General features: G+C 38.5%; 1 protein-coding gene across 2 annotated transcripts in view; it reads right to left on the reverse strand.

Annotated features, from left to right (window-relative positions):
* The window catches only part of LOC134531017 (WASH complex subunit 3), a 28,089-nt gene continuing 6,023 nt past the window's right edge, over positions 1-22,066 (reverse strand). For both annotated transcript variants that reach the window (XM_063366457.1, XM_063366456.1), the window contains exons 2-4: positions 20,903-21,067; positions 19,560-19,843; positions 1-265 (exon numbers count right to left, since the gene is read on the reverse strand). In XM_063366457.1, the coding sequence (XP_063222527.1) occupies positions 154-265; positions 19,560-19,843; positions 20,903-21,067 (561 nt within the window). In that variant the 3' untranslated portion in view covers positions 1-153. The remainder of the gene's footprint in view (positions 266-19,559; positions 19,844-20,902; positions 21,068-22,066) is intronic.

Raw genomic sequence — 22,066 nt, forward strand, 5'->3', positions numbered from 1 at the left:
AACAGTAATTAAATTTTTATTGACAAAATTATTCAAAGCACTAGTATGTCATGAATAAATTTCATAGTATAACAAACAAGAACAAACAGTATACAGCTATATCATGCCAATTGGGGATGAAATAAGCTTCTCCAGCTATGGAAGGCTCCACCATCAGTCGCTGAAGCTACTGTTGAAGCTGTGGGTTGTGCCAGGCTCAGAATCAGAGTCTTCTTTGGGCTCCTGCGTGATGGGGATGCTGTCTGGAACCTCTGCATCAGGATTGCTGTAGAACACAAACATGGCTTTCAGTCTTGCTTACAGGTGAAACCACAGACCAAGGTAGCCCATCTAATTAATAAACTTAAGTTCAACATTGTATTTAAAAAAAAAAAGCCTGCCTAGGATGATTATGGTCATTGAGGGTACTACTTTACAAAAGCATTAAAAAATATATACTGAACCATAATTATATATTATTACTCCACATTAACAAATTACTGAAAAGTATTGATATCTATAAAGACACTTGTAGATTATGGCATCTTCAAAGAAAACAAGATATTTTAGAACTAGTGTTGACTTTCAACACAATTCAGTGCTAGTACAGTAAATTTCCTTTATTAAGTACTTGAGACCAGAATATTACTCACTACTTAATGGAGGTCTGCTTTATATTGGGTTCATCCAGAAGAAATGTTACAATTTCAACAACCTAATGGTTTTTTTATTGTAGGCCTAATTACTACATTATTATTATTATTACTAGTAGTGAACTAATGACAAAATTAAAAAAGTTATAAATTTCAAGACTAAACAGCACAATTAAAAAAAAATTGAAATCCTGCATGACTTTTTGTTACAGTTGAATTAGACATGCCAAATGCACTGACATGCAATGTAACAGTACCAGTCCGTGAGAAATAATTGGCAGAATTTGCATTTTGTGTGTACTTTTTCCCTAATAGCTGGACATATTTAAATTGAAACCCAATTATAAAATAATGTTCAATTATACAACATGTAACGCCCCTCGTACCTCAAAATAAAATTATTTTATTTTAATAAAAAGTCCTTGGAAACTGCTGGGCAAAATACAAAGAAAATTAAAGTTAATTACCAGAGGGGGCACGAGGCGGTGCACAAGACAAAATTTACACTCCCTACACACTAGTAACTTGTGGAGTTCGTGGATCGATAAAATGAAGAAGGTATTTGATAAATAAATACACTACATCGATAGCTTGGTCTATAGGTTTTCCCGGTTTATTATTAAGAGATTTTGTTTTCACATTATTTCAATATGACAATAAAGATCTTAGTAAGTAACAAAGTTAAGGGGGCACCCCGGGATTATTTAAAACAATACATATTACACCTTAACAAATAAATGATTACATAAACAAAAATTTAAAAAATTGCACCAAAATTTGATTCTCCCAACGATTACATATACATGAGTTTCCTTGATTTTACATGTCCCTGAAGATTACTTTCTTAAAGCCCTGCTCGCTGGTATCTTGTTAATGAATTTAGTTGATTCGATGCAAGTGGAATATATATATATATAGCTTATATCACCTGGGTCTTCCCAGGGTGACGTCGGACCGAGAGGAAAACTCTTCTAACGGGGGAAATCAGCAGCAGGTCCCAAAGATCATGCTGGGAGCAATTTCTCTCCCCGGTAATTTTGACCCTGTCTGAAACTCAGCCTAAATTCAAAACGAATTAGACCTGCGTCCAGACAGTCATACACAGTTGGCGCGAAAAGCCAACAACGGGAATTTGGGGAGAAGAAAAAAAAGATTACTCACCAAACAGGGTGTGGAAACAGGGCTCGCGAGGTGTCTCGCGCCGACATCAGCATGGCGCGTACCGAGAATTCGCTGATGGGCGAAGAAACCCAGATTTAAAGAATTAAATATAAATAAAAAAAATTTAACTACGCATGACTTTTTCTAAAAACTACCTTTGCCTGGCTACTGTACAAATGGGATCACATCCCTTAAGCAACTGACTACATCTTTTATGCAACCGAAAATTGCCGTTCCTGTGAAAATCCTCTTAGCGCAGAGGACGCAGAGAAGACGTGGTTAGTAGCCGAGGTCAGAGGACTGAGTGCCCGCTATGGCAGACACAGCTCCTAATTAAATTGGGGCGCTAAAGCCCTAGGGAGGAGGGGGAAGGTTCGGCTCATGGCCGAAAACATGCGGAGGTGTCCGAGGCGGGCGTGACAAGAACACGACATGCGCACTCTCTACCGCCCAGAACAGAAGGCAACAAACAATCGACTTCTACAGGCCGCGAGAAGAAAGCATAGTGCCATATGGCACCGCGGCGCTGCTCTCTAGCGGCATAAAGGGGAACTAACTGAGGCGGTGAGCTGACTTGCCACCAGGTGTCATGAGGGTGAGCTCTGCACGCTGGCGACTAGGCCCGCGGTTACTTTTTCCTCCGCTAGATGTCGGGGACGTCTCTGTCGGACCAGGGAGAAGGACCTTGAATTAGGCCATCGTCCCGTCAGGTCACTGCTCCTAGCTTGATTTCTCAGAACTAATGTGAGGTGGAGAGAGAGGAAGGGGGGGGGACAGAAAACGCCACTAGCTTGAGAACGTTGGTCCACTGGAGACTGCTTCGTGACGAGACTTGCTATTCTCAGCAGCCCTCTAAGAAGAAGCAGCTTGCAGCCCACGAGCTGCTCTATGCAATTTTGGTCATGAAGAGAAATAATATTACAAACTCGGGACGTGACTGCAGGCGAGAGAAATTTCAACCGGGCTGACCATGTCCACATTAGACAGCAAAATATCAGATTGGCCCCCTGGGAAGGGGCTTCGGTCCACTGGCACAAAGTTTAAATACGTGGCGTACACCGGCCTAACAAAAGTAAATTACCCCCTTAACAACCAGATAAATTAAAAAAATAAGAAATCCCACAAAATTTTAAAATTATAGAAAAATTAAAAAAAGGTGACGAAATGCCTAATTTCCGGCACAAACATACAGTACCTACTTTTTTTTCATATAGTCAAGAACGTTTGTTTGAACTTTCCTTTGAGAAATGTCTTTCATAACTACACACACTATTTTCCTAAATAGTTCCATATTTGCCTCTGGAACATCTGATGTCAGAAATACCCTGTGCAGAACATCCAGTGCATTCGTAGCCTCTTGTTTACTAGGACGTTTTTCTTCAGATTCTGCTTCTTCCTCTTGCTGATCTTCATGATTAGAAGTAGAACTGTCATCCTCATTTTCTTGGCAAGTTACTAAAGCATTGTCAACATCAACAAAATCATTGAATGTTGTTGCCTCTACTATAAGACTTTGCGAGACTTGAGACCACTCAGGAACATCATCTTGGCCCTGGTCATTAAGTTCCAAAGTCACATCTGTAGAAGTGTCTCCCTTGAACCCTGCCCTCTTGAAACATTTCACTATGGAAAGAGGTGGGATATTGTCCCATACCAGGCATAGTTTTTGTATGGCATTTAAAATATTCCACAAGAACAAAACTTCCATTTGTTATTGCAACTTTTGAGATGGAACCCACCGGTTCCACATCATCATAATCAGATGAGTTATCTTCACTGTCATAAATAAGGTTATAAACCGGAACTCTGTGATTTTTTTCAGAGTTTGAAGGAAAACTAGAACTTGACTGTGAAATTTTGTTTGTTAGGGCATAGGTCTTCAAGCATTTCTTTTCCCAAATGATGCAATGTGCTTTCATAATTCCTGGAACAGTGTCAGCCTCCTCAAATATGCTTTTCACGTCCAGTTGCTTATTCAGAGAATCAATTTTGTCAACAGACATGTGCAATACAGTGACATTACTGACTTGCTTCGCTAAGCTGCAAAAATCAGAAGCATTATAATTCAACACTGCCTGTCGAACTTGCCTCTTAACAGATCCTCCAATACCATCTACCGGTCCCTTACCATATGATGTTGCAAAATAATTCCACATGATTTTCTTCTTGTGTCTCTTTTCAAGAGGCTTCAAGCTGGCAGCAATAAATTTATTCCAATAAATTTATACCAATTATAGTCTCTCTATTCTCTTCGCAAAACAAAGCATGAGTTTCACGAATTGATGAGAAAAGGTGTCGAGTTTGGAGCTTTTGTTTAGAACCATCACTATGCTTTACTGTTGTTACATCTTTCAGACCAGGGGCTAGTCTACTAATGTCATCACGTTCATAAAACTCAATGACTTTATTAATAGTCTCTGAACTTAAAGCCAATGAATTTGTGTGCTTAGTTTGATTAATATCGTTGATGCCTGGGATGGATTCAAATAATTTTTTTACTACATATGTTTTCTTACGTGGTGATTTTGTTAGTGCCATTTTAGCACGTTTAATGGCTTTTCCCGATGAACATGCACTCTTATACATGACACATGGAGAAGCTTGACTTCTCTGTCTTTCTTTCTTTAAGCATCTATGTCTAGCTACTCTCTCTCTTGTTTTCCTTCTTTCTCCCAATCTTTTAGCCTCTTGTCTTCTTTTTTTGAGCTTTGAAAGCTGTTGTTTTTCCTTGTCTCTGACTTTCTTCATTTGTTCTCTCTGCTTCTCTTTGTATTCTTCATACTTCCCCTCTTCTTTTAATTTATGTCGCCGCCTTCTGATCTTTTCTGCTGCACTTAACGCCATGTCTCTGTAAAAAATAATTCTGTAACATAAAATTATGTTTTCAGAATAAATTTGCAACCTACATTAAGCCTACCACAAATCTATATACTTTATTAACGAACAAGACCCTATTAACCTTTATTAATGAATCTATGATGCCCATCTTGGCTTTGACATAGAGATGCCAACCCCCAGGTGAGACAATCAGTAATCACAATTTTTTTTACACATGCGTAAATCAGGCGCGACAAAAATTTATGAACACTGAACATTATGAACCTACTGATAGTGAGTATAATCCAATGTTAAAGATAAATCTCATATTGGATGTTACACTTGACGTCGGCCCAAAGGCCTCCTTAACTCTTACAGGCCTATATGTCACGCCAATGCCTTCTCCTGCCGAGTGTTGCTTCGTGGAAGTGTTTCTACTCGCCGAGGGTGCAGTGTAGACTTGTGTTTCCTTTTGTATGTACTTATTTTGTATTGTATTTCATTTCAGATTAATTTGTTTTTATAGTTCATATTTCATTTATTTTATTGGTATTATTCACCGGGCGCCTAGGCCGTGGTTCTCCGCCTGTGGCCAATCCGCGCGTTCCGCGGGCTCGCGGAGGGGGGGAGTCAAGGTCGCGGCACGTGGGAGGGGAGTCGCTTGCGCGGCACGTGGGAGAGCAGTCGCGCTCGAGAGACGCAGGGAGGTGGACGCAGGGAGACGTCGCTCCACAGCTAGGCCTTTTTAGTCGCGATTACAGTACAGGTTGGACGCCCCTTGCAGTGTGCGGGAAAATTAAAGTGCGCGGAACCGGGCATCGCCCTTATTGAGATTGCCACAGGCGGGACCGCGGTAGCCCCATGTAAAGGGTATGTTTTATCGTGCATAAAACCATAAAAACTTCATTTGGACTTTATTTCCTGAAGTCATCCTGGGCGGGCTAGATCCCTTAGGCCACGAGGCACGAACCCTAATCTACCGCCCCTGAGCAGCCGGAGACGCGCCACTAATAACAGGGACTAGCCGCGGCCGTGTCACACTATATAAAAACATTTTTTGGTAGTTTATACATGATAGTTTTTTCAGTAAACAAAGGTAGGTAGCTTACCCCATATTACTGTCCTTCATCAGACAGGGACAACTTTGTGGCACGTTTTGCTGCAGCCAACTCTTCTTTGCTAAACTTGTTTTGGTGACATATGGTGTTGTGAGTAAATGACTTCACTTTCTGCACAAGCAGTGCATTTAGTGTTTCTGTAGATAAATTGGGTCTAAATAGTGTTTGGTTCTTTCGTACTATGCTGAAAATTCTTTCAGTTGGTGCATTGCTATGAGGAACTAAAAGAATAGTTAACATTAATTTGCTGAGTTCTCCAAATTTGTACAGCCCACTTTCATCTTGCAATCTGGAAATGTTGTGCCATGCTACATCGATACTAGGAGCAGCAAGAACTTCTTCACCAAAATCAGAGAACTGGTAAGCAGCAAATTCAGTTTCCAATTGGCCAATATTAACAGGCAAGTTTTTGAACAAAGTAACTATGTACTGAACAGAAGAAAATGAAACTTTTCTTCTCAAACGAACATCCAATACCTCAGCATGCTTCAGAAACTCATTGTAAATGGGCATTTTCTTGAGAATGTAGTCACAGCCTGCTTTGTAAAATTCCCTAACATTGGAATAAAACTGACTTATCTGTAAAGCTGTAAGATTTTTCCCTTGGATGTAGGCTCTAGTGCTAGCACCAATCACTAGGTCAGGATCATCTTTCTGATTTTTTCTTCTTTGAAAGTCAACATCAAAAATAGATGCATTATCAGTACTATCTTTGAGTGCTGTAGGCTTAACAAATCTTACTAGTAAATCTGTGTAAAGAGCAACAAGTTTCCTCTGTAGAGCATGTATTTGGGGAGCTTCTTGTAGAAGAAAAACATTGGTAGAAACAAAAAGTGGAAGAGTGTTACTGAAAAAGAGACAGTACAGTTTACATAAAGGATTTTCAATCTGAGACTTTATGTCGAGAAACTGTGAATTGGAAACATCAGCATTGTCACCAGAGAAGAAATGTTCCAAAGCTTCAAATTGTTCGATCATCCTGTTAACAGAATCCAACAGAGACAACCATCGAGTGCTCACATGTTTCAAAATTTTGTGGGGTTTGGTGCCACAAACAGCTTGACACAACTTTAGACAGTTCTTACGTTTCGAGCTCTTTTGAAGAAAATAATACAACTGTATTTAAATCCCTGAATTGTCTAGAGGCTTTTTGTGCAGCTATATGAAGAAGATGACAAGAACATCCTTGCAGAAGTACAGAAGGTTGAACTTCTCTAATGAAAGCTATAACTCCTTTTAAATTGCCCACCATTGTGTTTGCATTATCACATGCGAAGGAGACACAATTTTTCCAAGGTATAGACTTCTGAGTCAGTTCCTTATTCAATATATCGAAGATTCCTTTCCCTGTACTATCAGTGGATTCCAGCAAAGACAATAGCGAGGTGCATATTCGGCCTTGACAACTATTATAGTATGACACAACAACTGGATACAATTTTACAGAGCTCATATTGTAATCTGAACTACCGTCTGTTGCCAAACCAAACGGCCCATTTTGTAACTGCTGTACAATATGCTTTGTTGTGGAATCAGCCATGCATTTAACTAGAGCAGTAGCTTTAGTCCTTCCACATGCAAATTTTTTTGCAATGGCAGAATCGGGAAACATTGCTCGAAACAAAGAATTCGCATGGTCCGCGCATGCAATTGGAATGTTGTGTTCTATCAGAAATGACGAGAATAAAAGCTCGGCATTTGTAACGGAAGTGTCGTCTTTGTTTGCAAAATATGATGTTACCGGCTTCGATGTACATTTTATTTTCATGTTGTCCTGATGCTTAGTAGAATTCACGTGCCGCCTACAGTCGTCTCTACCTCCATGAGCAACTGAAAAGTCGCAATCGCACACAGAACACCACACGTGATTTTCAGACCGTTTGGACACACGCAAACATGGCCACTCTTCAGTGTAGCTTTGTCTATATTTCTGAAGAACTTTTTGCCGCTTTGAAAACATGGTGAGAACATTTATCACAAAAAATGTTGACTTAACACATACTATTATACACACACTATACGGTCGCAACACGTAACACATTAAAATTACAAAAAATTAACAGCACAACACGCCGAGACGCAAGTTCTCACAACTGAATGGCGCACACGCTGAAGTCGATTCGATATATCGCCATGTGACAGCCACAGCCAAGTCAGAGTCGATAACATATATCGACTGTCTCGTCTCTTCTTTTAAGGCATTTTCCGTAGAAATTTTGTCACGTCCGTAACCCCGTAATTATGGTTAAAATCAGTAATAATTACGGAATATCCGTAACAGTTGGCATATCTATTGACATATGCTTCTACCGGTCCTGTAATAAATTATTGGAAGGAAACTGTATAGCCAGCAAATGGGTCATGATATTAAAAACATCATTATAGGCCTAGGTAAATGGTAACTCACGTTACACAAATGTAAGACTGAAATATTAATTTGGAGGTTATGTAAAAAAATTATTTCAGTCTTGGGGTTACTTGGAACAAATATCTTGCAGTAATTCTGAAAGTTCTTTTTATGTCATATAAATATTTATCATTTTAAAATTAAAAATGTTTGTTTTTGGTAACTCACGTTACATTGCACGACCTGATATTGATCAAGCATTAAGAATATATACTAAATTCAAATAAATCAAAATGAAATATTTATTTACACTTACATTTTATCCTAGTTATTTTCTTGTTACAACCAGTTATCTTCCATCTTTCATAAAAGTAAACATAAATTCAATTACAGATCAGGTTAATGTATGTTAGTATCAATTCAACAGTACTGTGTACTCACAATCAGCTGTTAATAATACAAGTAAACATTTTTCCCACCGAAAATATCAAGGCAGCCAACATACTCCCATATATTAGATCTCTGAAAAACATTAAATTGTATGCATAAAAAATATTTTTGAAAAAATGTTGTATGTCCACTTTCTTGTGGACAGACCCTTCCAGCTTCTCGTAAGTTGATGTCCGTACATACTTTCGCTTATTCGCGGTCGCTGCCCCACATTTAACAGAATTTTCTTCCACTGTCTTGCGGTTTCTCAAAATCGTGTTCAGTGTTGAACACGAAATCTTAAGTTCGTTAGCAAGAGAAACTTGGGTACCCACGTGCGCATCATAGTGTCTCAAAATGTCCAGTTTTTATTTTATTGTGAGAGTTTTTCTTACACTTTTTTCGGACATAATGAATACTCCCGCACTAGTAAATAATTTATTTCAGATTTTGGGCAAATATTTAAATAAAACTAACCTATCACTTGTTATGAATTGGAAAAAAAGTAGCACTATCGTTGCCATGTTCGGAATTCACTACTGCCAACTGCTTCCAGAAACCTTTATTTGGGAATTTGTTAACACAAAATAATTTATTAAAATATAAAATACCATTTATATTTTTATAAATGATTTACGAATTTTATTTATATTGCTAACACAAACAGCCATTTTATAATTTTAAATCACTAATATTAAGTCGCCAAGGGATCATTCCATGTCAGTTCATCCAACAAAAATTGAAAATGTAACCATTGTTTTTTAATATTGATAAAAATTGGTTCATTTGTTTGGTGACATAAGGCCACTTAAAAACCAAAATTTCAGATTTTTATCTCAAATACTTCCTGAGAAATCTAAGGTTTCGTCGCGACCATTTTTGGCCTAAAACAGGTTGTAATGACAGCATAAATTTGTCAGTATCTGTGTTTCCTTGCTTTGTATTTCACTGTAATACCAATATTTCAGAATAAGAACACTTTTCCTTATGTAAAATTTTCTAGAGAATTCAAGTTTTGCCACAAAATTGCTATATCTAGAATGGTTTGTAAGTTATAACAGAATTATTAACATGACTGATGTTTCATATATCATCTGCATCCTTTATTACAAAATAGACTGTATCTCAAAAGGCAGACCTCACAAAAAAAAAAGCTTTGTTATGTGAAAGAGAAGGAAATTTCCTATAAGATACATTAAAAAAAATAGTGGCTTTCTGCTGGCAACATGTAATGTACTCGATAATCGCTTACTAATGCTATATGTACACATAAAAAAATTCCCTACTTACACAAATCTATGTATTGCCAATGAATTAGAATCTACAGACACAATCCTCCAATTTTTGCAATTAGCAAACTGCATTGCTTTTCTGATAAAGCTGCCATTCTATATCACACTTGCACAAGTATTCTTTCAAAAAACTGTAAGTTCTGCCAGAGCTGCTTGTTGATGGTGCCTGCAAGATTCTGAGTATGTGTGCAAAAGGAACCCAGCACACATCGTCTCGAGGTGAAGGCCAGTAAAAGGAAGCACTTGGACCGGCAGGGTGCATGAAGGTTACTTGAGCATCTTCTTCTGACCAATCAATGTTGTTTACAACACCAACGAACCATTTTTTGTTATACACACAAGACACATAGCAACCAGTATACAGTTTTGATATCGTACCACCAGGGTCTTTGCTAGCTGCTGTAGCGAAATTGAAAACTAAGGAATATGCATTATCCTGACTTGTTTTCTTCATTCCTATTTCATACTGGGATATTGGTGAAGCATTGTGAAACCCTCTTGTGCCTGTGATTGTCTTTGCCATAGTATACCGTTGTTGTAGAGTCGAACGAACGTCATCCACATCATTCTTGTCAATGTAATGAAAGATAATACCTGTTATGTGTTCACTGCAGTAGGTAAACATCTTAGACACTGATGTAATTTGGTCTTGGAATGGTCGTTGAAGACCAGCTTTTGATGTCAGTCGCTTAACAGTTCCCCCAATTCCATCGCAAATGATTTGCCATGGCTTGCGGCAAAGAATGACCAAGAAGCTGTGAGCTGAAAATCTTGTGTGTGGTGGCACAAATTGAGGATATTCTTGCAGTTCTTGTACTGAGCAGCACAACCATCACTGAAATAATGTATGTGTTTTACATGAGGCAGGTGTCTTTTAACATACACCATGGAAACATCATGATCCAAATCATTTGACAAAAAACAATGACTGCTTGTTTTCAAATTAGCATTGTCTGAATTTTTGTAGTAAATGACTACTGGATGAACTGTATATTGACTATTGGTCCAATGGTATCCTTGTGCTTCATTTTGGATAACGAAGAAAAATTTTCACTGAAATCTAATAAAGCTATAACTTCTCTTTCACTTATTTTCTCTTTCAGCTGCTTGAGGTAGTCCAATTGTTTCTTTGTGGTATAGGAATGGGGTATGAGGAGTTCCATTTGTTGTACTAAAATTTCCATAAAGTCTTCTACACTTGAGGTAAGGGTTTGTAATTGTTTTCGGTCTGTACTGACCCACTGTTGATATACACTCACATCATCTGGATCACAGTCTAAAGTATGATATAGATGCTGTTTTAGAGTATCTGGAGAAGGACATTGCTCACATTGTCTTAGCATACAGGCAGGATTTAAAATGTCACATACAAAATAAGTGAACTATACTTTTCACCTACACCAAGACAGTGAAGAAGTAATTCAACATTTTGGTGTATAGTGCACACACAGACGGAATGGGTTCCAGAACTTCCAGCTAAAACGCACCATTTAGGACGCAACATACAAAACTTTGAAAACCCTACCTTGAGAGATGGATATTTTGCCTTAAAAGAAAAATACATCTCATGCAAGTTGCATAGCAAAAGTCTTTTCTGTTTGTAAACATTTTTGGATATACAGTAAACTCCCGGTATACCGCGCCCCGATAGATCGCGGAATCGGGTATATCGCGGGTCAAACCATGTCCCCCAATCAGAAATGAATAATAATAATAATAATAACACAGTAGAACCTCGTTAATTCGTGATGGTCGGGAACGAGATAATCACGGATTACCGAATTTCACGGTCTAGCGATTAAAAGCCCGGAAGGTCTTGTCAAGCTTCTCAGACACCGGCGTGCAGCTGGGTAGGCCAAGGTCATGTGACGTAACATCTACCGAGGCTTACTGCGCCTTGGCAGCAGATGGATAAAAAATAGTAAACTCTCCATTATTCGTGTTAATTGGGACCCCGCCGATGCCCGGATAATTAAAATCATGTAAAAAAAAAAGTAATAAACCCGGATAATCCGTTCACGGTAAGGACCGTCTTCGAATTAGTCTCGGCTTAAAAAAATACGGCACTGCCTAGCCATTAGTTCACGGTCATTTACAACAGCGGAAGAGAGAAAGATAAGATCGTGCTGACCTTGCACCCCCCCTCTCCACCATCGTCCAGCCGAATGCCAGCCAGACACGTCACTCGCCAGGCGCCTGCCGTGCGTTGGCGGGTGGAAACAAACAAAGGGAGACGGGAAGCAGAAGTCAAGACATCCCCCTCAAGTTTAAAGAGTGACAAATGTGACAGGTGAAAGGGGGACGACACAAAGGGTCGGTACAAACAGCGTTGCAGAGTTTGGCGGCCCACGCGAAGGCTTGCAGTGTTTGCCGGCCGCCGGCCCGCGTGACGTTAATTTTAAGCGCTGACAATTTTTACTTCTCTTTTTTTTATGCACTTTTAAATCGTCCCGGATTATCCGGTTCTCGAATTAGCGCGTCACGGATTAACGAGTTTCTACTGTAATAATAATGGAATAAATGGTTGACAGCCGATTAGGATAATTTTGCGTTGTAACTCACAAACTAAGCATCGGGCAGAAAAAAGCCTAGGCGTAGAAAATGTCCGCAGTGAAATTCTAAACAAGATATCTCCGTACATTATTCCTCTATCTTGTAGTGTTTTCAAATTATGGTCCAATCCAGTCCAGTGTTATTTTCTGAAACACTAGTTCTTAACATTTTTTTTAACCCACAAATAAAGCATCGGACAGGGGACCCGATAAAGCCCACCGTCTAGCGACATCATCCAGCGTGACTCGGCTGGGGATTGATTTTGGATAGGTTTGGTTGACGGCCAGCGCTGGGAGGGGAGAGGCGAGCCGAGAATATGCGACCAAGACACCCGGGTAGACGGGAGGAGTGGAATATAAGCGCCAGTGATGAGAGGGGCGATTAAGACGAAAGGGGGGAAGTCTGGTGACCTTGAGTAGTTCACTCATTTCCGTCTGCACACTTCTCGTGGTCACGTGTGTTGACAAGCGGAGACATATAAATGTTTTGTTACAACTTGAACCTACAGACGTAATATTATTCGTTGTATTATACACGTTCATCTTTTTACTTTTGTATAATGTTTTAACATTAAATAGTAAAGTAAATCAGCTAGCGTATTTTTAATCTTTGCCGAGGAATTCCCAGTGGTCCAATACTTACGTGAACCATACTGTACCACTTTTGCCGTGAGGTAGTAAACAAGCCCCGGAAATGTTTATGTGTAGCGGCCTCCCGACCTTTAACCAGAGGCTGGGGAATATAACACTTGCCGATCCGAGCCACACACACTCAGCAACTCGACACAGCGTTTGATGGAATAAGTAAAGACAACGTTTAACAGACTTTTTAATACGGCGCCACTTATTGCGCTAAAATTATTTTGGCGCAATTTTTGTATCCCACATGTGACCATTTATAATTTACTGTAAGCATGGATAACAAAGTTTAACTAACCACTTTACACGATAGACGATTCTTTATTTTATATTGTACGAATGCTAGAATCGTTTTTCACGTATCTGCTGCATACTTCTGCAAAAGACACGCTATCTGTAAGTACGTAAATCTAGAATTTTTATTTTGTCAATCAAACTCGGTACTTTGCGATTCATATTCGGTTTGAAGTATTACTATGGCCTTTCTATTTAGAAGACTTTGACCACAGAATCGTGTGTAACCGCACACACTGCACTTACTTTGTTACGGACACTCAGACGAAGCAGATACTGTGGCTGACACCACGAGACTGGCAGCAGCTTGTGTGCCGCACGTGTGTATGGCGGCGTGTGGCGCGCTCGTAGGCCGTGCGACAAACTGTGCGCGGCGTGCGGAAAAATAAAAAATAAAATTCAACATTTAATATTTATCTTTAAAATTTATTATTTTTTTTTCACCCGCGTTTAGTGAAAACTGCGGATGCAAAGTCCGCACAATGGCGGGCCGTCTATTCTGTGCGTGCTTGCCGACCTATTAGAACACAGGCGGTGTTTAATGCCTTTTGACCTTGGTCACATCGAAACATCGCGGTTATGCAACAACGCGGGTAAAAGTTATGTCCCCCGACAACCGCGTTAAATAGGGAGTGTACTGTACTAACTTTATCTTTCATTCCTGGCATTTCCCTGGAAAACTCATCATCTTGATAGAAATCTTGAATGACCTGCACAGTTTCTTCAGGTAACTTCTTTCTACCTGTGGGATGAACTAATGCGCAGATTCCTTTTTCCAGTGTAAGTTGTCTTGCTTGTCTTACCATGTACTCAGAAACACCAAATTCTTGTGCTGCCTTCTGTCTGAACCATGATTGAGGGATAAGGGTAAGAATTTGTAATTTTCTTTGTCTATTCATTGTGGGCAGCATTTGCTTTATTAGTTACCAAACGGTCCAAATCGGCAGCCTTTTGTTCCACTTCATGCGTCTGTAATTCTGTACTTTCACTAGTTGATGTGGCTGGAAGCTGTACATCTAATATTTTAGATATTTTGTCTGCTACAGCTGATGATACCTCTTGTACTTTACGTTTCCCATATTTTTCTTTTGCATGTTGTGGTACAGCATGCAGTTTTATTGGTGACTGTTGCAAATATTCCAAACTTTTGTCAAGTAAGCTACGGGTTTCTTCTTTTGATGCTTGAATCTCTAAACCCTCTGCAACGTCACATTCAGATGATTCTGAAGATACCTGTGCACCTACTTCTTGAATATTATACAACCTATTCCTACATGAGAAGCATAATTTTTTACCAGGAATTAAATTAAGTCCCTTGTCTGCTGCTTTTCTGTAGCACTGTAAAGAGATTATGCGCAAAGAACGTTTAACTGGAACAGTATGCACTTTCATAGGATCACAACATGTCTGAAACATTTCATACTACTTAATATAAAACAATTCGTGATGAAAACATATGGTGTGAAGATTATGTTTAGAAATACCTGTTCTCAGCACAAGAAGAGTTTGAATATCTTTGGAAAGTGATTCCAATCTTTTGATTCCCTTTGTTTTAATATACAGTAAGTCCTCGGTTTACGTCGGGGTTACGTTCCTGAAAACCGCGACGTAAATAGAAACGACGCAAAATGAGCCATGTTTCATGCCACCGGCCGGCCACGGCCCAAGGTCGGCCGGAAGCGCTGGCATACAGACGTGACAACGGGCAATTTTATCAGCAAATTACAACCGACAGCGTGGGAAACAAGTCCATCTAGTACTTCTCAGCTTTATAGAATGGTTATTTAACCAGCTGCTTTATTACCTTTATTGATTGAAATATAAAAACAGATATATAGTCGTTTGGAAGACATCTTATGAAGAAAAAATCATAAATTGCAGTGAGCTGATACTGTAGGCCTACTACAAACGCATTTAATCACGATAAAGTTAACAACGGCACGTTTAAAACTCCGGCCAACTCAATGATATCATAGCGACTGAAGTGTAGAGCTGTAGCAAACCGTATGTATTCGTTACTGAGTAACGGGTGCGGCACCTAGTAACGAGTAACGAAACGTTACACACGAATGCATTTCGTTACTCGCATTTTTCGTATGTTTTACGCATGCGCGCGCTTATTCGTTACAAAGAACTATGTTTGTTTATTAAGAAAAGTATAATTTGGAAATTCGTCGTCCAAGTTTTTTACTGTTTATTAAAGGTATTGTGTGTGTAGACAAAGTTTGAGATTGGAACAGAAACAACGTAAGAAAGTATTTTTTACAAATTATAAATATGTATGTTTTTGTTTTTTATTATCGCGTATTTTCACGTTTTTTGATCTTATCTTAAAATAGATATTATAATAAAGCTGCTCTAATGAGATTTTATTGTTTCTTGGTTAACAAAAGCTGTTAATTATCAAATACTTTTAATTTTTTATATTCGATTTATTATTATTTACGTGACGTCATACTGTACGCGTACGAAATACGACTCGATTCGTTGCTGTTACATAACATAGCATGTTATGCGGTATCAGAAGTAACGAGTAACGATACGAAAGTAACGAGTACTAATTGTTATAGTAACGAATACATACGGGTACACTTTTTTTAGTTACTTTTACACCTCTACTGAAGTGCCAAGGAGTTGGACGAAAAGGGGTTGGAGAAAATGCTGTGTCGTTGCGGGAAGTAGATAACACTTCTACGTGCGAGATACGTGGGTGGCCGAGCGGGCGGGCTGGTAGTATTGCATCACCGCACGGAGAGCAGCGGAGAGCAGGAAGCGTCTCTCATGATGTATGATAAGATAAGGCGGTGAACGTGTAGCTTACGCTACATAGCATAAATTAACTACCGAAGGAAACAAAGAATTATAAACGAATTATATACGGTTTTTTGGTTAAAATAAAGATTTACGGTCATTGTAAACGACGTTATTGTGAATCGGCGACAACTTAAATTGAAACATGAGTACTCAAACATTAGCGACGTTAATCCGAAACGACGTAAATCGGTACGACGTAAATAGAGGACTTACTGTAACACTCTTTATGGCATTCTTCATGCATATCATTCCCAACAGAACAGAATTCTAGTTTAGTAGTACTGGTAGACATGTAGTTCTCATCCAACTTATAATGAACTAAGACTTTCCACTAACATTATACACAGGCAGCGCAGTAAGACTGGCCTACACAGTGTAGTCTGCATGGTGCCAGACACACACCTTATCTCTGACCCCCCCCCACCCCCCTCCCGGTTATCTTTATTGCTTTCCTCCCCTCTGCCCCTCTGTTCATGGGCCACTATACTGCATTTGCTGTGACAGCCCAGATGTTAGGCCTATCTCTCAACTGCCTCTGAGGAAGCAGAAAAAAAAAACCAATGCCAAGGGGAACAGATCAAGTATCAAAGAACCCCTCTCTTATAGCTAGCAGGCAGACTCCATGCAGAAATGACATATGTACAGTCACATGACATGGCTCTGCAGATAACACAGGGAAGGTAATTAGAGGCTTTGAAATTTTCACAAAATCCTTGCGTAATATGCGGAAAATATGGGACATACACAACCCTTATATTCGATCCTCTTTGCTTCCATCTTCTGGCTGCCTTTTGTTAGGTGCCCCGTTTACATCACCAAGTCATTTTCATTTTGTTTTTCAACACTCCAGCAAAAAGCCACTATTTTTTTTTTTAATGTATCTTATAGGAAATTTCCTCCTCTTTCACATAGTACCAAGCTCATTTTTTGTGAGGTCTGTCTTTTGAGATACAGTCTATTTTGTAATAAAGGATGCAGATGATACATGAAACATCAGTCATGTTAATAATTCTGTTATAACTTACAAACCATTCTAGATATAGCAATTTGGTGGCAAAATTTGAATTCTCTAGAGAATTTTACATAAGGAAAAGTGTTCTTATTCTGAAATATTGGTATTACAGTGAAATACAAAGCAAGGAAACACAGGTACTGACCAATTTATGCTGTCATTACAACCTGTTTTAGGCCAAAAATGGTGGCAACGAAACCTTCGATTTCTCAGGAAGTATTTGAGATAAAAATCTAAAATTTTGGATTTTAAGTGGCCTTTTGTCACCTAACAATTGAACCAATTTTTATTAAAATACAAAAAAAAACATGGGTTACATGCCCTGGATGAACTGACATGGAATGACCCCAAGAAAAACTTTCCTTCAACTAACCATTGAAGTGAAACGAGCTTGACCACACACACACGAAGATGCAATTTTTGCTGGAATTAATTTTCTTTAAATAATTTTAGTATACACTCAGTAGTCGCATCTATAACTTTTAGTTTACAGTGCATATATAAATTTATGTATAAATATTTAAACAAATGGCACATTTTGTTTTAACTTTACCTATTGTTTCCACATATCACAGAATATTTAGACGTATGGCCGTATAGTTTACTGTGGCACAGAATAAAATTTCGAAGTAAAGGTTGTTTACAATGGCAAATGAAGGTGTCGCGAGTACGTGCATGGACATATTAGAAATATGTTCTAATCATAATAATATTCACTTTATTTTATAGTGTACTTTCTGAACTTTTTCTGATGGTATTCTCACAGATGCTGCGTTGTTGCAACGTAAATTACGGGAAATGCTTCCGCATATAGCGGGAAAATAATGCATTAATACTATAGGAGAAATGATGGTGCAAATAAAAAAATACGTTAACTACGGGAAAACGCAAATCGCGGGTACGTGAAAAAGAGGTTCTACTGTAGTTATCTACATCGCCATTAAACAAGCTTCACGAAATGTCACAAAATGTTCACTAGCGTCGGAAACTGTGTGCTACTAGATCTGTTAAATAAATGTTGTATACGTATTGTATTACATTTGTGTACGATTGCGAAAGATGTCAATCTGAAATGATGTTTACAAACAAATTATAAGTTAGGTCATTGTATCAGAAAACAAACGGTAACAAAAAACGCATTAGTAGTCGTTGGCCATCGTATAATCCACGTTTTATGTACCTAGCCAGATATGGCCGCCATCGGCCAATATTCATTGCTACAAATTCAAACGCAAAAATACGCATTTTGTAGGATAAATATTATAATCAAAATCTCTTTTTCTTAATTGAAAAAGTTAAGCATTTTTTTATTTATAACTCTTGATTATTCTGCATAAATCACCAATCACACAAAAAACGGACATTTCTTTTATACGAATGAAATTTCTATCCGCACAGTTACCAGCACTGCAACTGCCATTTTACTCATCGAAATAAAGAAAACGTCTGTAAACAATTTCCACAAGACCAGTCGTTAAACAAAGCTATAGAATTGTGAATGAAATGTGAAAATGTTTAATATTTTGTTTATTAATATCAGCAAAACGATACGTATTAACGAGAAATTACAGTCCATGGCTTTGAAAAACGTACGTTATATATTTATTATGCCTATTAATTTGCATGGCGTTTCAAGGGACCTGCGACTTTATATGTTATACTGGATTGTACGTTAACAAGAGGGACGTACTAGAGAGAATTTGCTGTATTTCATTTTGCAGGTTATAAATTTTTCTGACATTTTAAAGTTACTAATTTTAAACTTGCATATCAAGGTAGTATAAGCCAGCCTGCTGATTTCACGGTTTTTATCCATTTTCACTGATTTCAGGCAAATTATGTTTTTTATGGATTAAAAAAGTGTGTTAATACAAAATGTAAAATTTATTCTTATCCAATCTTATTAAACATACAAACAGAGCTTATACGTTAATAATACAATTATTTTGTAATCCCAGATTGTTATGTATGCACCTGCTTTGTAAGGAAATGTGAGGTTAGCAGGCTATGTAAAGGTCAATTATGCCACTTGTGATTTTTTTTAGGTAGTAATATTTTTAGATTATTTATAATCAAAATGGAATTTAAATGTTTATATTTGTACTTGAAATGTATTTAGAAGTGTTTACAAAAATGTAAATATATTTCAATGGAAGTAATGTGTAATATGGCACAGTTAACAAACAGATTTCAATGGCTGGAAAACCAATTATTTTGATTAACATGCACTCATATTGCAAAAACGTATTCAATTAACACAATTTTCCCGGAATGAATTTGAGTCTTACTTACTTTGGGGCGGGTATATCTGTGAAAATGGATCAAATGAGAAAAAAACAGCAAGCCTTAAAATTTTTTTTACAATCACAAGAAATCTACATTTCGGTCCAACTGGTTTGCACTATCGAGGTTATTGGTTCCTCAACTCTCGAGTGGTTGTTTAGAAACTTACTCTAGAATGGAGGGGTCCAAACCCTCTTCTTGCATTGTCCGCTTGACTGCCTGCAAGGAAGCGCCAACCCGCACCAAACGAAAGAAGCGAGAGTATCGTGAGTCTTGAGATGCCTTTGGCCGCCTTGACTCGTCGCTAGGTGGCGACTGTGCATCCTCCGCGGGCAGTTGCTCGGTGGGTGGTGAGGCCTCCTGTACCGAGGCGCTGGCGTCCGGCGAGATGACCTCGATCTTCTCGTCTGCCACTGGCACCGTCACACCATCCAGACCCTCTATGGAGCTCAGCTGTAATACCCACCACGTCACATTTTATCATATCAGAATACTGTTTTAACTAAAATTATTTAAGTAATATTAAAAGATTCAGAAAAAGGTTGTGTTCTACACTCATGATACATAAATCCAAAGTACAAGGGCAAAAGATGTGCATCAGTTTTGAAGGGCTATTAAAAAAAATGGAGTAACTAACAGAAATAAGGTTAATTTAAAAGGAATCAATTAAATCCCCATTTTTGTTTATTAATTTCTGAAGATCACATTAGGAAGATAATGGCAATCAGCAGTGATGCATTTATGGAGATTTCGTAACTCTTCAACCGCTTTTTGGAAGATATGGGAGAAATCTGGTTCCAACAGGATGGTGAAACAACCCACACTGCTCTAGTTTAATGTGAAACTTAGAAAGATGTTCCCTGCGTGCCTCATTTCTGAGGGGTGATGTGGGGTAGCCTGCGCACTCACTGGATTTCAGTATGACTTCTTCCTGTGTGTTTAACTCAAGGAAAAGGGTTTTAACATCGTCCTCACATCTTAAAAGAACCGAAGATGCAAATTCGGAAGGAAATCACAGCTTTACCCCTCGAAATGTAAAAGCGGTCAAAGAGTTCTGTCTTCATCAAAGCATCGCTGCTGATGGCCACCATCGTTCCGATGTGATTTTCAGAACTTGTAAAAAAAAAGGGGGGGATTTATACTGATTCCAATAAAATAAACTTCATTTCTGTAAGTTGCTCCGTTTTTTTTTTAATAGCTCTTTAATCCAATACATACCTTTTGCCCCACCCTATAGTAGAAAAAAATATGGTACAAGAATAAATGCACAGATTTATTTAAAAAGTTCAAAGAAAAATACTGTTTTAAAACTCACTTTTGATTTTTTTCCCTGCAAATGATGAAATATTTTCAATTACAATATGATTAACTATAAACTATAAACTTTTGCTATGCAGATAGTGATTGTCTACTACGTAGCTGTAAAGGTAAATTTGCAGCTGTTTGTCTTAGGTCTTTAATTATCACATCTTGTATTATTGCAGTAGAAACATAAACTTGGGATGCACGCACTTTAGCCTCAAGTATGGACAGTGCAGCCTCTGCCTTACGGAGCTGATCGTTGAACCTCTCCAGCCTTGTCTCACAGTTTTCTGCGAACTTGTTGAGAAATGTGACTGTGGTTGCCACAAAGTGATTAATGAATGCAAGTGTCCGCTTCTGCTGGATGGGAGCAATCTGCAACACAAGACCGGTCAGCAAGTGTAAAAAACTGTAAATATTGTACAACAATACTATATAGTATTATTTAATTGTAAATACTATGAGGCTTAAATGAAAGGTAATGCCTCCATGGACATATTTGTTTGATTTTTTCCCCTGATTTTTCAAATTTTTGTTGTACCTGAAAATCACGTGTCCTCTACTCAAGAGTTACATGTGTCCTCTACTCAGAGTAGTGCTGCATTCGGAAGGATTTGGACCGTATAGTGTAGCACACCAACGTCCGCCTGCACACGAGTCGAGAAACATAATTGCAACACTGCAATTCAAGGAGGTTCTACAGCACCCTCTGTACACCCCAACCTTGCACCTTGCAACTTTCAACTCTTCCCAAATATAAAAAGCAGCTTAAGGGCTCTGCCTACCTGGACACACATACGGTGCGGAGAGCTTCAGGAGTAACATGATTAGATAACTATTCAAGATATCAGAGTGGGGTCTGTTTACAAAAAACATTTAAGAATTTACTGAGGGCAGATAAGTAGTCTGGTTTCTAGACTAATTTATAGTCATAAAACAACCACTACAGATGCTTAAAAGCACTTAAGGGACTTGCATTACACATTTATCTTCATATCTCTGCCATATAATGTTACCGCAACCGTTCAAATTTCACAGTTGTCCTATGCACGGTGAGAAGACTGCATGCCAGTTCAAAGCCTTGCGCTAAGAAATGATACTGTGCTAGAAATACTAGCAAGCGTCTCGCTTATCATCCCGCCTCACTAACACAGATACACTCCTGATGAGGCAAGCCCCTTAAGGGACATTATTTTCATTCCGACGACATAGTAAAAGCTGCCATTCAAGAATGGGGTCGACAAAAATCACCGGAATTCTTCTCCGAGAGGTTTTCCTGACTGGTCACACTTTGGTGCAAGTGCTTGGAATGGAATTGAAACAACATCGAAAAAAGAATATGTAAGTTAGTGCATCGCATAGAGGACACATGTA

The sequence above is a fragment of the Bacillus rossius genome, chromosome 3 (assembly GCF_032445375.1).
Source record: "Bacillus rossius redtenbacheri isolate Brsri chromosome 3, Brsri_v3, whole genome shotgun sequence".
NCBI lineage: Eukaryota > Metazoa > Arthropoda > Insecta > Phasmatodea > Bacillidae > Bacillus > Bacillus rossius.